We start from the raw sequence: 16,114 nt of genomic DNA, 5'->3' as shown, positions 1-16,114 counted from the left end.
TGAGCATTTCCCTTGTTCTGTTTTTCTGTTTCTCAAATTCTGATCTTACAGGTCTTATTCCTTCCTAATTTTGGAATTAACTTTGCTAATACGAGTATTAATAAATCAGTAGCTATTATGTCATTTTTGGAAGATGAGCAATTTCCCACAGCGTTATATGTGTTCCTTTTTCGGATAAACAGTTAGTCAAAGCACTAAGAACTATTTCAAAAGCTAATGCTAAACACGTCCTTAGGCCCCATGTCGAAATAAATAGTATGAGTACAACTCTTCCCATGATTAAAAGTTTGGAACGTGAAAGTAAGCTTCTCCGGTGCAATTAAAAGTTGTATAAATATAGAGACCTTTTGCAACCTTTTGTATCGGTCAGATTTATACCCCCTACTAATAAGAATATAAGATATACAAGTATGAGGTTATTAAGCTTTTTCCTGCTAGTTTTCTTTCTCTGTTCCTTAAACTTGGCCCTTGCAGACCTAGGTGAGCTTATTAAATTACTTCTCTATCTTTTTACTAGTTATTAATACATTCTTAATTGTACTATTCTTGTTGTATGATATTTTGCTTAGTGTATGTTTGAAGGCGTTACAACATTTTCTACCCCTACATACCTAGCTAGGCAAAACTTGATTTAATTCTTTGGATTATTTTCGATTCAGAAGCCGATGATCATTCAAATTCTAATGGGAATATTACTATCAAGTGGGATCTTGTCAACTGGACTCCCGATGGTTACATTGTAAGTTGTCCTTCAATTCGATAAACAAATTAGTCAAGGACTAATACTTCATAATTTATTACTTGTACAATATTGTAAGCCGTATTAAAATTGGCAAACAGGTTGCGATTACAATCAACAACTACCAAAAACATCGTAGTATTCGAGCACCGGGGTGGCGATTGGGGTGGACATGGGCTAGAAATGAGGCCATATGGAGTGCAGTAGGAGCTCAAGCGACAAACCATGGAGATTGCTCGAAATTCAAAGGATACATCCCACATTGTTGTAATAAAAACCCTACTATTGTAGACTTGAACCCTGGAACTCCCTTTTACAAACAAGTCGCAAATTGTTGTCGAGGAGGGGTGCTTGCTTCATGGTCTCCACAACATCCGTCGTCTCGTTCGATAAGCGCCTTCCAACTTAGCGTCGGACGAGCAGGCACTAGTGTTAGGACGGTTAAATTGCCTAAGAAGGTGAAGAAAGATTCAATCTTTATTTCATCATTGGGTGAAAATAACGGCGCAGCCCGAAATCTTTTCTTTTGTCCAGCCCTAGGAGGATTCTCACATTCATATTTATACCACCATTACACCATTCATAGTGTGACAGCACACCAAGCTAAAAGAACAAAAACAAGACAGCTAGAAAACTCTGATTTACAGAGTGTATTACACAAACAGACAAAAAACAAAAACTTATACACCCTGTATACACCCTGATATACTAAGGGTATATTTCTACACTCCCCCCTCAAGTTGGACTTGAGATAACATACCAAGTCCCAACTTGGAAGCAAGAAACTAGTGCTGTTTCCCAGGCAACGATTTAGTCATGATGTCTGCAAGTTGAAGAGAAGACTTCACATGAGCTGTAGTTATTAGCCCCGCTTCAATGTTTTCACGAATGTAATAACAATCCACCTTAAGATGCTTGGTTCGCTCATGAAAGGCAGAGTTATGAGCAATGTACTCTGCAGATTTGTTGTCACAGAAAAGTGTGACAGGTTGTTCAATGTGCTGCTCTAGATCTTCAAAGACTCCAGTTACCCAAGCTACTTCACTTATAGTTTGAGACATGCTTCTGAGCTCAGCTTCACATGAAGATTTGAACACAACCTTCTGTTTCTTAGTCTTCCATGATATTAGACAAGATCCCAGAAAGACACAGTATCCTGTCAAGGATCTCCCACTAGGCTACTATAAGCACAGCTTCCCCAGTCTGCATCAGAGAAAGCTGTCAAAACTTCATCACCTCTGCTTGGATAGAACAATCCAAGGTCAAGAGTTCCCTTCAAATATTTTACCACATGTAGAGCAGCCTGCATGTGAGGTTTTCTGGGGCAACTCAAATACTGACTGAGTTGCTGGACAGAGTATGAAAGATCTAGCCTAGAGAGATTCAAGTAGAGAAGTCTTCCAATTAGTCTTCGATAACTCTCTGGATCTTCCATCAGTTCACCTTCTTCTGTAGAAAGTTTAATCCCTTTCGGAAAGGGAAAGCTTGTTGTAGTACAATCTCTCATACCACAATCTATAACAATGTTTGTGGCATATTTTCTCTGGTTAATCATGGTTCCTTGACTGCTTCTGGCAACTTCTATGCCAAGAAAGTATCTGAGATGTCCCAGATCCTTTGTAGTGAAAACTTCATTCAATCTCTTCTTAATATGCTCTATCATAGATTCATCATCTCCCGTGATCAAGAGATCATCAACATATACCAAAATGATACAAATTTTGTCATCAGTCCTTTTGTAAAAGACTGAATTGTCTCTAACACATTGTTTGAAATTATGTTGTAGAAGAAATCCTTTCAACTCCAAATTCCATTGCCTTGAAGCTTGTTTCAACCCATATAGGCTTTTCTTCAGCTTGCAAACATTTCCTTCTTGTGAAGTGTGATATCCAGCAGGAATCTTCAAATAAACTTCTTCTTCTAAGTGCCCATGAAGAAAGGCATTGTTTATATCCAACTGGTGCAAATTCCAGTTTCTCAAGGTTGCAAGAGCAATCAATAATCTCACAGTAGCAAACTTTGCTACCGGGGAAAAAGTTGATTTGTAATCCTTCCCTTTCACTTGCTTGTCCCCTCTAGCAACAAGCATCGCCTTTAATCTCTGAACAGTCCCATCTGGATTGAATTTCACCTTATACACCCACTTTGTGTCAATTGCAGCTCTACCCTCTAGGAGAAAGGTTATTTCCCATGTATCATTCTTTTCTAGAGCTTCAATCTCTTCTTGCATTGCATCCACCCATTTAGAATCCTTACAAGCTTCATTATAACTTGTTGGCTCTTTCACACTCATCACATTGTTCAAGGATGCTACATATCCTTCATCATAATATTCATGATTTTCAAGACTGGCCATCACTAAATTGGCTCCAGTCATATTTTCTGCCTTTCCTCCTCCTTTTCTTGCCTTTTTCTCATCCATTAAGAATTCCTTGAATTTTTCTGGAATTCTCCTGTTTCTGTCTGATCTCTTCAGTTCATCATTACCCATCACTTGAGTTACTTCAGGTAATTGAACATTCCCTCCTTCTTGCTGCTCTTGATGAAGAATATCATCAGGCTCAACCTCTTGTTCTTCAGCTTCAATTTGAGGTGCATCAACCTCGTTCTAATCTCCTTGAATTCTTCCATTCTCTTCTTCATCATTGCTGAGAGAAATAGGCACACTCACTGGATTTTGATTATATTCAGTGATGTGCTGTTTGAAAGGAAAAATTCTTTCTTTGAATATTACATTCCTGCAAACAAATATTTTGTTAGTTTCTAAATCACACTCTTTATATCCCTTCTGATTGCTAGGATATCCCAGCAAGATACACCTGGTTCCCTTTGATGCAAATTTATCACCTTTTCTGTGTGAATTACTTGCATAACAAAGACACCCGATCACCCTCAAATGGCTGTAATCCGGTTTTCTTTTCATAAGTCTTTCAAATGGTGTTTTCCACTTCAATATAGCAGTAGGAAGCATGTTAATGATATGAGTTGCAGCAAGGACACATTCTGCCCAAAATTTCTTTGGCAAACTAGCATGTATCCTCATAGCTCTAGCTGTTTCTATGAGGTGTCTATGCTTTCTTTCAACTCTCCCATTTTGCTGGGGGTTTCCTGCTACACTTCTCTGGTGTACAATTCCTTTCTTTGCAAATATAGAAGAACATTCTGCCTGCAATATTTCTGTTCCATTGTCACTTCTTCTAACAACTTTCACAGATGTCTTGAAGTGATTTTCTACATAGGCAAAGAAAGCACTTAGAATATCTTACACTTGCTCCTTACTATGAAGCAAGTGAGTCCAGGTAACTCTTGAGTGATCATCAAGAATTGTCAAGAAATATCTTCCACCTGTCAAAGCTGGAACTCTATAAGCTCCCCATAAATCTACATGTAATAAATCAAACACATTTTCTGCCATTGAATGACTAATAGGAAAAGGAAGTTTATGATGCTTTGCCAAACAACAGGTATCACAAAAGAAATCATTCAAACTCTTACAATCACAAAACGGCAAATGTTTCATCTTAGATAAGGATCCATGTCCTAATCTTTGATGCATCAAGTTTAATTGTCGTTCTGTATTACAGTTCAAAACAGAATTATTACATTCCACCAAAACTCCTTTATCCTTTTGCAATTCTCCTCTTCTGCATTCTCCATTTTCTTCTTCAGTCAATAGCTTGTAAAGACCACCTATCTTTCTTCCTGTTCCAACAGCCTTCCCACTAGAAGGGTCCTGAAAAGTACACTCACTATTAGTGAATATCACTTTCAGCTTTGCTTGCTCCATTAGTCTGCTCACAGATAGCAGATTATGTCTAAATTCAGGTATGTGCAATACATTCCTCAAAGTTATACCAGGGTTCAAGATTACAGTCCCCATTTCCTTCACAGATTTTATGGTTCCATCTGGAAGTCCTACAGATACAGGCTTCCTTAAACTCCTTATCTCACTAAAAAGATCTTTACTACATGCCATGTGATCTGAAGCTCCTGAATCTATAATCCAGGATTTTTTTTCAAAAATTTCATAATAAGAGCAAGCATTGTAGGAAGAGATTATACCTGCAAAATTGCTCAAATGAGAGGAACCAGATCCATCTTGTTGCTTTCCATTCATTGCCTTAAGAACTTGCTGCACAACTGCACCGATCATCTCCTTTGAACCTCCACCTTCATCTAAGGGGGAATCTTGCATTTCTTCTTCTTTTGCTGCACTTACATTTGCAGCATGACTTGTTGTACCCTTTCCTTTGCTGGGATTCTTGAACCAGTCTGGATACCCATGTAGTTTGAAGCATCCTTCTTTCACATGCTCTCTCATCTTGCAATGTTCACAAAAATACTTCCTTTGCTTCTCTTCTTTAGTTTCTCTCTTCTGAAATCCTTTACCCTTACCATTGTGATTGTTGTGCTGAGAACTTCCATTGAAGGATTTACTTGCTGCCATTGCACTAGACTCCACCCCTGACTCCATTGTGCTGGAAATCTCCTTCTGTTTCTCAATCTGCTGAATCATGTGGTATGCCTTGTTTACAGATGGCAGAGGATCCATAGCAAGGATATTTCCTTTCATATTTTCATAGACTCCGTTTAAACCCATCAAGAAATCTATTACTTTGTTCTTTGCATCCCTTTCCACCAGTTTCTTTAGAACACTACAAGTGCACTTTGTCATGGCTCCACAACTACACTCAGGATATCCTTCAAGATTACTTATCTCATCCCAATAGCTTCTGAGTTTTCCATAGTAATCTCCTACACTTATTTCATTTTGCTGCAAACCATTCACTTCCTTCTTTAACAAATACAATTGTGGTGCGTTTGTTTCACCATATCTCTCCAGTAATTCATCCCAAAATTCTTTAGCAGATTCACATATTAACATTTGCTCTGCTATCTTAGGTGTAACAGAAGCAGACAACCAGCATCTTATCATATAATCATTCCTAATCCATTTGCTAAAATCTTCAGAACTAGCAGAAGGTTTTCTTACCTTTCCATCGATGAGTCCAAGTTTGTTCTTGGCCCCTAGAGCCATCTTTACACTTCTGCTCCAGTTGAGGTAGTTGCTTCCATTGAAGATTATGCTACCCAGAACACTAGTCGAATGATCAGAACTACCTAAGTATCACTATAAGGTATTACTGGTTTGTCACCCATTTTGTGTTTGTTTTGGCTTGGATTGTTTAATTTTTCAAGAAAGATTAAATTTTTCGTTTTTTTTTTCAGTCCCACAACCTGGTGAGCTCTGATACCATGAAGAAAGATTCAATCTTTATTTCATCATTGGGTGAAAATAACGGCGCAGCCCGAAATCTTTTCTTTTGTCCAGCCCTAGGAGGATTCTCACATTCAAATTTATACCACCATTACACCATTCATAGTGTGACAACACACCAAGCTAAAAGAACAAAAACAATACAGCTAGAAAACTCTGATTTACAGAGTGTATTACACAAACAGACAAAAAACAAAAACTTATACACCCTGTATACACCCTGATATACTAAGGGTATATTTCTACATAAGGTTACATTCAAGGCACCCGGAAGTCGTTACACTTGCGGACCTGCTAAGGTGGTTGCTCGTAACAAGTATTTTACCTTGGATAAGAGAAGGTTTACTCGAGCTAAAAGTAAGCTTGTTACTCTACACATTTAAAATTACAAGTTTGAATTTTATCTCTATAAACTTTTAAATTGGTTTATAAGGTCATGCAAGTAGTAAATATGGTTGATTCAATATAGAGTACATGTTCTTCACTAACTTATTAATATTTTAATATTTTCACATTTGACAGTCACTTGGAAGGTTATATGCAAGTATGTTGGTACTCGGAAATCTAAAACACAATGAAAGTGTATCGGAGAAGAGCAAGTCAGTCCCATTACTCCCATATGTGTGAATTGTGTATGATGAAGTAGTTGAATACACATACTCGATCATAAGAATAATTTCAAGCAATTGCATCAAATTAAAGTTGTATGTTATGAATTTCATTTTTATTTTTCTGAGAGAAAAGATCCTTTTTAACTATGTGTACGTTGTTGTATAAGCCGAGCTTTAATTTTTAGTGCCACGATTTTAAACCTCATTAATAATAAAATGGCTATGATGATATCAGTGATTTGTATTCGTGCAATTCATGTGAAACTAATGGTGAAAACTATCTGTAAAATTTACTCTCAAATTCTAATTGTTTGATTACATTAACATAAAACCAAATTATAACGACCTTATAAAATATAGAGAGAGTATTAATATTGTATATGTTTACATTGTGGATCGATTTGAGAGTGAGGGATAGCTCAAGTGGTTAATGCTTCCCTCCCGATTCCAGAAGATTCTGGGATCAATTCTCATCTCTGCCTTTGTGATGACTCTCTAAACACCAAAAAAAAAAATGGATCATTTGTGTGATTCAATGTAACTATCTAAACAACCAAAAATAAATAGTGTAATTGAATGTTGTGAAATATAAGTCCGCAAGCCCAATTTGCCAAAAGTCAGGTTAATGCGGGCCTACAAATAAATAAAAAAAAGTTTATTTTCCCTTAATAATGAGCCACCAATGACGTGGAAATTAGCCAACCAGTAATTTGGACACAGCGGAGCATATCATATCAAATAAAAATAAAAACCCCAAAAAAGGGCAAAAAAAAAAAAAATAGAAAATCAGAAAAGAGCGCGTTTGTTTAGTTTAAGAAAGAGTCAATATAATCTCACACGGATATACCATAACACAAGACAAGCTGGAAGTGCACTGTCTTCCACTACTTAACAAATACTAATGTACTTGTAATCTAGTAGCTTCTTCTTACACGACACTGACTATACAAAAACATTGTAACTCCCTCTACTTCCTTAGTTTAGTTTCTTCTTAACTTTATGGATTATCATTATTAAATTTTAAAGCAACACTTGCATGCTAAGCAAATCTTGTCCATCAATATAGTGCATGTGGGTTTTGTGTCACTAATTATCTCATCTATTTAGGGAATTTTTCATGAATTAACGGGTTTTGGTGATGGAGAATAGTATATAACATATACGAGTATATACGCGTTACTTTTAAAGAAGAGTTGTATTAGTGTCATGTGAATATGTATAATTGTTTGAGATGTCAGCATGAAATCCCTTCCTCAACCAATCACATTCATTGACAAAAATTAATATTTTTTCGTAATTTGACAACTACATATATAAAAAAAAATTGTCAAATTGATTACTTACTACGTATATGAAACAAAACTAGTAACAAATTAGACGTCGGAATAGAATAGTAAAATCAAGCTGCCCCTATTCCTAAACAAAAACAACCAAAATCCAAAAGACATCCCACTAGAAGTCTAGAATCTATGGCAACACATACCATGGACCATGCTCAAGTCATTATTAAAACTTCAAATAATAACACGCTCTCTTATTGTCAAATTTGTCATTTTCATTACGAAGGATGAGACACATATTCTAAAATTCAATGCTCAAACAAAAAAAGTTGAACCAAGAATATTAATAATTTTATTCAACTAGTTGCTCATACTAGTAGTTCATAATTAGTGCAAATTCTTTCTTCTCTTCCCATTAATTCTTAAAAGATTTGGCACGTGAACTTCAGAAGCTACTGGAAGTCCAATTTTAAGTTTCTTTGAGCCTCCAACTCCACACCACTCCTTTTCTTTTTTTTTTCATAATTTCACTCTTTCTCTCTCCTCTCAATTCAATTCAATTCCTGGTTATCATCTGTAAATTCTGCAAAATGGGTTTCTTCTCACTTCGCAATTTGAGTTTTTTCAGCATTTTTTTCATCTTCTTTTCTTGCTCTACTATTAACCTTACAGGTAACTTCTCTTTCTCTCTCTCTTTTTCCACTGATTTTGATTCTGGGTTTCTTAAAGTTTGAGACTTTAATGGTTATTTGTTGATCAATTTGAATGATTTCGATGATTTTATGACAAATGGTTTTTACCCATTTTGTATGATCAACAATTTGTAGTGCTGAAGTTTGAGACTTTAATGGTTATTTTTAATTTCATTTGTAATTTTTATTTTCTGAAACTCCCCAAAGAAATAAAATTAAAAAAAAAAAAACTAAGAATGAACTTAATAACTTTTGACGTTGGGGTTTGATCATGAATTTGCAATTCTAAAGTTTGAGACTTTAATGACTATTTTTAATTTCATTTGAATTTTTTTTTTTTGTTTTTTTTTCAGAAAAAAAAAAAAAAAAAAAAAGACAGAAATGGGAATGTTGTGTTGTTGGTTTTTTGTTAGTATTATAAACATATACCAAGTAATTGTTTGTTTTATGTTGCTAACTTGCTACTGTTTTTAATTAGTTGTTGCTGGAATTTACCCTGTTTCATATCTTTACAATTTGATTGGTTTTGGCCTGGCCTTGGGTCATGTATGTTACAGTTTCATGAAATTACGTCTTATAAATTGATTCTGTAAATTGGAAATGCTTTCCTAAATACTGTATAATATCAAGAAATACTGTCTGAACTCTGAAATGGACTGTATCAGAAAATTGAAATATTTGCCCTGATTATTGTTTTGTCTTTGCCCATTTTGTAATATCTTGTATAATTCCTCAACTATCATGACATTTTATTTGCCAATGTGTCATTTACTCGTACATGAGTGAACTAGTTATGATAATCAGATAATGTGTGCAATATAATTGTCAAAGGTTAGTGATTTGTGAATTTTCGAAAACCTAAAAAAATTCTGGATTTGAATTGATGGCCATGCCATGGAAGGTAAAACCTTGGTTCATGTGGCCGTCCCGCGGTCCCAATCAGATTGGGATCAAGGCTCTCATGTTGTTACTTTGAAAAAATTGCAACCCTATATGCACCTAGGTTGCATGTAAATGGGGAATTGGGGATTTTTAGTATGGTTTTTTATAGTAAATGGGTGGTGTTTATGAATAAGGTTGTGAATTATACACATTTGAAGTACTTGAATGTTATAAATGTCAGTAAGATGTGCTCTACATGTTCCTGTCACTAATTGATATTGTTTCACGACGAGAGGACTTTAAGACGAAGCTTGATGAATTTGTTTCTGGTTATTTTCAGGAGCATACGATCCTCTCGATCCAAATGGGAACATTACCATCAAGTGGGATATCATAAATTGGACTCCTGATGGTTATGTTGTAAGTAATTCTTTCTTGATTGGGGCTTTGTATGTTTGTGTACATTCATGAAGCAAAAACGTATGGTGCTGTCTTTTCTTCCAACACCGTGTCCTTGGTTTGAAGCGTGGAATCTTGATCATATTGTCTATTTATCATACCTAGCAACAACATCATTGTGTTGCTAATCCGGTGTCCAATTCGTATATGAACTGAAAGCTTATGTCCCTGATGTTTATTCATTTTCATGTTTCTTTTATACTACGTATCTGTTTAGCACTGCATTTTGTAGTCATTGTGTTGCTAAAGATTATGTATGAAGTATTACATTATGTCAGTATAAGTCCTTCTGTTTTGTAAAATCTTAGGCAAATGAGAAGGAAAATGTTTAAATTGTTGATTTTTTAAGATAAAAAAAAAAAAAAAATACTTATCTTGCTTCTTAACAGTCTTTCTCCTTTAATTGGATTTTTAGGCTGTGGTTACTCTCTATAACTTCCAGAAGTACCGCCACATTCAAGCACCCGGGTGGCAACTTGGATGGACTTGGGCGAAAAAGGAGGTTATTTGGACCATGTTGGGAGGCCAAGCAACAGAGCAAGGGGATTGTTCAAAATTTAAGGGCACTATTCCACATTGCTGTAAGAAGGATCCAACTGTTGTAGACTTGATGCCCGGGACTCCTTACAACCAGCAAGCTGCCAACTGCTGTAGGGGAGGTGTGCTGAGTTCATGGGTGCAAGATCCTCCAACTGCAATTAGTTCATTTCAGATTAGTGTGGGACAAGCAGGCACCACTAACAAAACAGTCAAAGTGCCAAAGAATTTCACCCTAAAGGCGCCTGGACCTGGCTACACTTGTGGACCGGGAAAGATTGTTAAACCCAGCAAATTCAAATCCCAAGATGGGAGGAGATCCACTCAAGCTTTGAGTAAGTTTATTGGGAGTTACAATTATAAATACTGCATATTGTATTGTGTTTTCAGATATGGCATCATAAACAACAAAAAATTTGAAGTCCTATAAATTTCACAACTTTGAAAAGAAAAAAAAGTTGCCAACCCGAAAGATCCTTGATCAGTGCTGTTTTTGATGATCTTTTATGTGCCATTTAACATTATGGTTCAATTTACTGATTTCTTTGCTGAAACTGTGTTTTTCTTTTTAATTGTTTCAGTGACATGGAATGTGACATGTATGTATTCTCAGTTCTTGTCCCAGAAAACTCCTACGTGCTGTGTATCTCTTTCATCCTTCTACAATGATACTATCATATCTTGCCCAACATGCAGCTGTGGCTGTCAAAACAATGCCTCCAACCCTGGAAGCTGCGTAGAGTAAGTTTTTTATTTGATTTACATTTCTCTTCTTGGTGACTTAACTTCTAGTTAAAATTTTAAATCTTGGTGACTTATTTGATTTACATTTCTTTGATGACAGGCCGAACAACCCATATTTGGCTTCAGTTGTTTCTCCTGCACTTTCGAACAAAAACAGTATCTTGCCACCTCTGGTTCAATGCACTAACCATATGTGTCCAGTTCGGATTCACTGGCATGTCAAAACTAACTACAAAGAATATTGGCGAGTGAAAGTTACAATTACAAACTTTAACTATAGGATGAATTACTCAAACTGGAACTTGGTTGTGCAACATCCTAACTTTGACAATTTGACCGAAAGTTTCAGCTTCAGTTACCAACCACTTACTCCTTACTCGAGTATAAGTAAGTTTTTCTATCCTCCATACTAGTGCAATAAAATTGTGCTAATTATTTCCATATCTTGATTTATTTGGTTTCGCTCCAGAAATAACTGATTTGTTGTTATTGCTCTATAGATGATACTGCTATGCTATGGGGAATTAAGTTCTATAACGATCTTCTTATGCAAGCTGGTCCACTTGGCAATGTTCAGTCTGAATTACTCTTTCAAAAAGACAAGTCCACTTTTACATTTGAAAAGGGCTGGGCTTTCCCTCGCAGGATCTACTTCAATGGCGATAACTGTGTCATGCCACCTCCTGATACCTACCCATGGTTGCCAAATGCCAGTCCTCGGCCAAATTCTTCACTCCTAACTACAACATTGATACTATTATCAGCCCTGGCTTTCTTATTTACTCATGCCTAAGAGTCTTGACCTTTCTCTCGGAGTACATAGATATAACATGCAAATTCAGAATGGATTTTGATTCCAAAACTTGGCTTTGAAGACCGAGTGGGAGGCCTTTTGAAGATCAGCTGCACGATCACCCTTCAGGGGTGTAGTCTGCTATTTGTCTGATGATTAGGTTGGTGCATTCATTGCCAATTGGTTTTCATTCTTTTGTAATACTCGAGTTTATTAATGTATTAATCATCCTTTTCTGTATATTTCTTGTGTTACAAAAAACTTACAGTTACAAAAATTGCCAACCACACAATGGAACTTAATTCTAACTTATACTTCCCATCATGTTATCATTGCTCAAAATTAGCATGTCTGATGCTTTACATATTGCAGAATTCGAGTTCTTGTTCAAAACTAAAAATGAATTTTCTATGCCTGACTTTCCAATACTACTCGTGTTCTGGAAATATATTTCCACATCTGATATTTTTATGGCAACTAGTACAATGCTCAAAATTGAGAAAATATGCCACTGCTGAAGTTTAGCAGGACAAACGACAAAATCACCGTGAAAGCTGAGACTGATGGCTTAAGTCCTGAATTGGGCAAGAAAGGGTATGTATCAGGTGCAGGAAGCCTGCATTCATCTCCGTTGAAGTAAACTTTCCTAGGGAATGCCCATCCTTGCCTGAAGGTGAAAGTGTTCTCATCTTTCTGCATTAAGACTTCAGACTGTACATTACCTAATGGTCCGGCTTCCATCAGAAGATCATTATAGAACTTTTGCCCGTAAAACATCCCTGTATCATCTGCGATAAATATCAGAAAAACTGTCAGAAATTCAGAAGTATATGATTTGTTGTCTGAAGCTATCAGAACCGTTGTCAGAAACTTACTTATCGATCCAAAGGGAACAAGAGGTTTGTAGTTGAAGCTGAAGACTTCAGTAACCTTGTTCAGGTTAGGGTGCTGAGCAACTAGAGTCCATTGGCTGTAGTTTGTTCGATAATTGAAGTTGGTGATGCTAACCTTAACGCGCCAATAGTCTTTGTAGTTAACCTTAACATGCCAGTGCACCCGAACTGGGCACATGTGATGGGTGCAGTGAAGCAATGAGGAGCTTTCTCTCCTCCGCGAATTCACTTTTGTCGGACTCAGAATTTTTGAATCACTCCTGTTATGAATAATAGAGTCAGAATTCAGAAAACACTCCAAATCTCAGAATTCAGAAAACACTAATGGTAGTGGAATACTCGAGGGATATTTTTGTATGCTTTCTCACTTTTTTTTACAACATTAGTAGGACCTAATAATCTATCACATTCCAAATTTGTACAATTCAATTTAATCCAATCCAAAACAACTCGACCTGAACACATTATGGATGGTCATTATACTACAAGTTAAACCGGACATAAACAGGATCGTATCACCTAAACTGATCCTAACTAGACGAATAGACTTTGCGCAAAGTTAATTGAAGAAAATTCTTACTTGACACAATTTTTCTTATGTTCACATCCACAGGAGCAAGTAGGGCAAGGGGTGATAGTTTCATTGTAGAAAGTTGACATGGAGACGCAGCAAGATGGGTATTTCCTCGCCAGAAACTGTGAGTAGGTGCAGGTCACGTTCCATGTCACTGCATCAAACATTCAATTAAGTAATTATTTTAGGTAACTTAATTTTTGTTAATCTGCTATTTTCATATTTAAATGTGACTAATCAAACTAACAATATTTAAACTATGTATTACCGGTCCAAATAAATGACTTGCTAACTAATACTTTAGTTGATCAAATAACAAATAAAAATAAACTTTTTAAATTATTTTAATGAGCATTCATTTGCACAAGTTTCTTAGGAGTATATCACAATTGAAAGTTTGAAACTAGTGTGAACGCAAGACTATGCCGAAATTCCTAAATTGTACTTGTACCACAGTACCAGACACTTGAGTATAAGCGTATAGGTAACAATTATCTCATACTAACGGTTTGTTATACATGATGGTAATGGTAATTTATAAAAGGATTAATCCTTAATTCCTTACGTGTCTAGTCATTACTTAAGAAATGACGAAAAATGAGGAAGATCCAACCCAAACCTAACCATGCAAACTTAAAATTAGTGATAATCTAATCATTATTCAATAATCAACTTACAAGCAACCCAAAAACAAACAAAAGCAAAAACCAAGAGAAAAGAGTTAAACTTACTCAAAGCCTGAGTTTTACGACGACGATCAGTACTCAAGAAATTAGTAGAAGGAACAACCTTAGCAGGCCCACAAGTATAACCTGGGCCTGGGCCCAACATGGTAAAATTCTTGGGCAACTTAACAGTCTTATTAGTAGTACCAGCCTGCCCAACACTAATCTGAAACTGAGAAACAGACCCATCTTTATCCTGACCCCACGCATTAAGGACACCACCCTTACAACAATTGGCAACCTGTTGATTGTAGGGTACCCCTGGTAAAAGGTCCACAACTGTTGGGGTTTTTTCACAACAATGAGGAATGTTCCCTTTGAATTTCGAACAGTCTCCTTGTTGGGTCGTTTGGGCTCCTACCATTGACCATATTACCTCTTTTTTGGCCCATGTCCAGCCCAATTGCCACCCTGGATTTCCTATGTGCCGATACATTTGGAAATTGTTTATTGTTACTGTTGCCTGCATTTTTATCATGCAATATAAATTTTTGGTTAGTGTAAGATTTGAATTTTGTATACTTATTAAGACTATATATATATTTTTTTTAATTAATGAATCAAGTGCCTTAATACTTTGTTTCAAACTAAAAGGTGGCTACACTCTAAAGTCGTAAAATGACTAATAGTTACGGATCTGAAGAAACTATGCGTTCAAAGACTGTTCTTATTCTTAAGAATTTGTGCATCTAAAATTTAGAAACCAAGAGAGATATATCCTAAACAAAAAGGTCAATTTATTTATTTATTTGCTGATAAATTAAAAATATACATTAATAAAAACATGAAAATAATATAAATATTAGTAGACAAGTATAAAAATAAAATGATAATACTTACCAAATAACCATCAGGGGTCCATGACATAACATCCCATTTGATTGTTATATTCCCATTTGGATCCAAAGGATCATATGCAGCTAAATCCAAGAATAACACATAAATTAACTACTATTAGGCCAAAAAATTATAATAAGTTAAAAAATTCAATGAAAATTAAAACATAGACTAACCTGCATAAGATAGAAATGTCACAAGGCAAAATGCTATAATAAGACTCCTCATTTCTGCATATGCAACTCTCAAAAAACAATGGTCTTGCCTAAAATATGATACAGCTTCTTTGATCACCAATTGGTTTTGAATAACGATTTCGAGTTCCTCGACTCTTTGCCTAAGATCTGATCTAAAAATCTAAAACAAAAACTACGAAAATGTACTAACAATGTAAGCAAAATTTGGTGATTGAACTGTGGAATGTGCAATAGTAGTAGACTAGTAGTAGTAGTTTGTTTTTCTTTGTATCACTTTTAATGCAAGGTAAGCTTTACTACCAACTGGTTGTTGAAGGACTTTATATAATGTCCAAAAAATGTTAGGATCAATTTTATGGTACACTCATCTTAATACTTAGATCTCGTGTCTTTTAAGCAAGGTTCTTCTTAGCTTCATTCCTTTTAACGGTGAGAGTGGGATCTTCTAACAAATAGACCAATTAAGCAAACCATGCAATATATATTAAGCTACTATAAAGCTAAGATTATTACCTAAATTTGGTGTTAATTAATCATATTTATGTTTGTTGTATGGTGGTTCATTGGTTCTTTTTTCTTGCGATAATGACTTGATGGTTCAACAAATGAGTTTGCAACACTGACTTAATAATATAATCATTATCTTAAGATTTTTTTCAGGCTTGGGTGAAAATGGGGCCTTACACAACTTATGTATATTGTGATTGAGGTGCTAAAATAATATTGTTAAAATAGTAAATTCAGAAAATATTTACAAATTTAACAACAAGGTAAGCTCGTAAGTACAACATAATGTATTACCGTGGCCAGGAGGTGATAAAACATATAAGTGATAAAATAGTGTTGATTTTCTAGTAAGCCATATATTCAATC

General features: G+C 35.6%; 2 protein-coding genes and 1 long non-coding RNA gene across 3 annotated transcripts; 2 read left to right on the top strand and 1 right to left on the bottom strand.

The window, feature by feature from the left end:
• The first annotated feature begins 1,085 nt into the window (after positions 1–1,085).
• On the top strand, positions 1,086–6,673 carry LOC145642236 (uncharacterized). Its single transcript, XR_014115663.1, has 3 exons — positions 1,086–1,197; positions 6,269–6,374; positions 6,540–6,673. It is a non-coding gene; the product is annotated as an uncharacterized LOC145642236 (long non-coding RNA).
• A 1,539-nt stretch (positions 6,674–8,212) lies between these two features.
• On the top strand, positions 8,213–12,334 carry LOC145642233 (COBRA-like protein 1). The gene is made up of 6 exons (XM_081693343.1): positions 8,213–8,580; positions 9,823–9,902; positions 10,357–10,813; positions 11,060–11,219; positions 11,323–11,609; positions 11,723–12,334. The coding sequence occupies exons 1-6, from the start codon at positions 8,499–8,501 to the stop codon at positions 12,013–12,015; spliced, it is 1,359 nt and encodes a 452-aa protein (XP_081549469.1). The 5' UTR covers positions 8,213–8,498; the 3' UTR covers positions 12,016–12,334.
• Positions 12,335–12,473: 139 nt separating this feature from the next.
• Positions 12,474–15,514, bottom strand: LOC145642234 (COBRA-like protein 4). Its single transcript, XM_081693344.1, has 6 exons — positions 15,221–15,514; positions 15,048–15,127; positions 14,214–14,670; positions 13,489–13,636; positions 12,891–13,168; positions 12,474–12,803 (listed from the first exon to the last, which is right to left on the bottom strand). The coding sequence occupies exons 1-6, from the start codon at positions 15,270–15,272 to the stop codon at positions 12,505–12,507; spliced, it is 1,314 nt and encodes a 437-aa protein (XP_081549470.1). The 5' UTR covers positions 15,273–15,514; the 3' UTR covers positions 12,474–12,504.
• Positions 15,515–16,114: the final 600 nt, after the last annotated feature.

Source organism: Chenopodium album, chromosome 8 (assembly GCF_948465745.1).
Source record: "Chenopodium album chromosome 8, dcCheAlbu1.1, whole genome shotgun sequence".
Lineage (NCBI taxonomy): Eukaryota > Viridiplantae > Streptophyta > Magnoliopsida > Caryophyllales > Amaranthaceae > Chenopodium > Chenopodium album.
The sequence above is the reverse complement of the archived record's forward strand: the minus strand, read 5'-3'. Positions and strand labels throughout refer to the sequence as shown.

Excerpts from the sequence above, each read along its gene's own strand:
- LOC145642233 (XM_081693343.1), top strand. The coding sequence starts at position 8,499 with ATGGGTTTCTTCTCACTTCGCAATTTGAGTTTTTTCAGCATTTTTTTC. Across the intron at positions 8,581-9,822 it reads CTCTACTATTAACCTTACAG|GAGCATACGATCCTCTCGAT; the intron begins GTAACTTCTCTT and ends GGTTATTTTCAG. Across the intron at positions 11,610-11,722 it reads TACTCCTTACTCGAGTATAA|ATGATACTGCTATGCTATGG; the intron begins GTAAGTTTTTCT and ends ATTGCTCTATAG.
- LOC145642234 (XM_081693344.1), bottom strand. The coding sequence starts at position 15,272 with ATGAGGAGTCTTATTATAGCATTTTGCCTTGTGACATTTCTATCTTAT. Across the intron at positions 15,128-15,220 it reads GACATTTCTATCTTATGCAG|CTGCATATGATCCTTTGGAT; the intron begins GTTAGTCTATGT and ends TCTTGGATTTAG. Across the intron at positions 13,637-14,213 it reads TCGTAAAACTCAGGCTTTGA|TGACATGGAACGTGACCTGC; the intron begins GTAAGTTTAACT and ends TGTTTGATGCAG.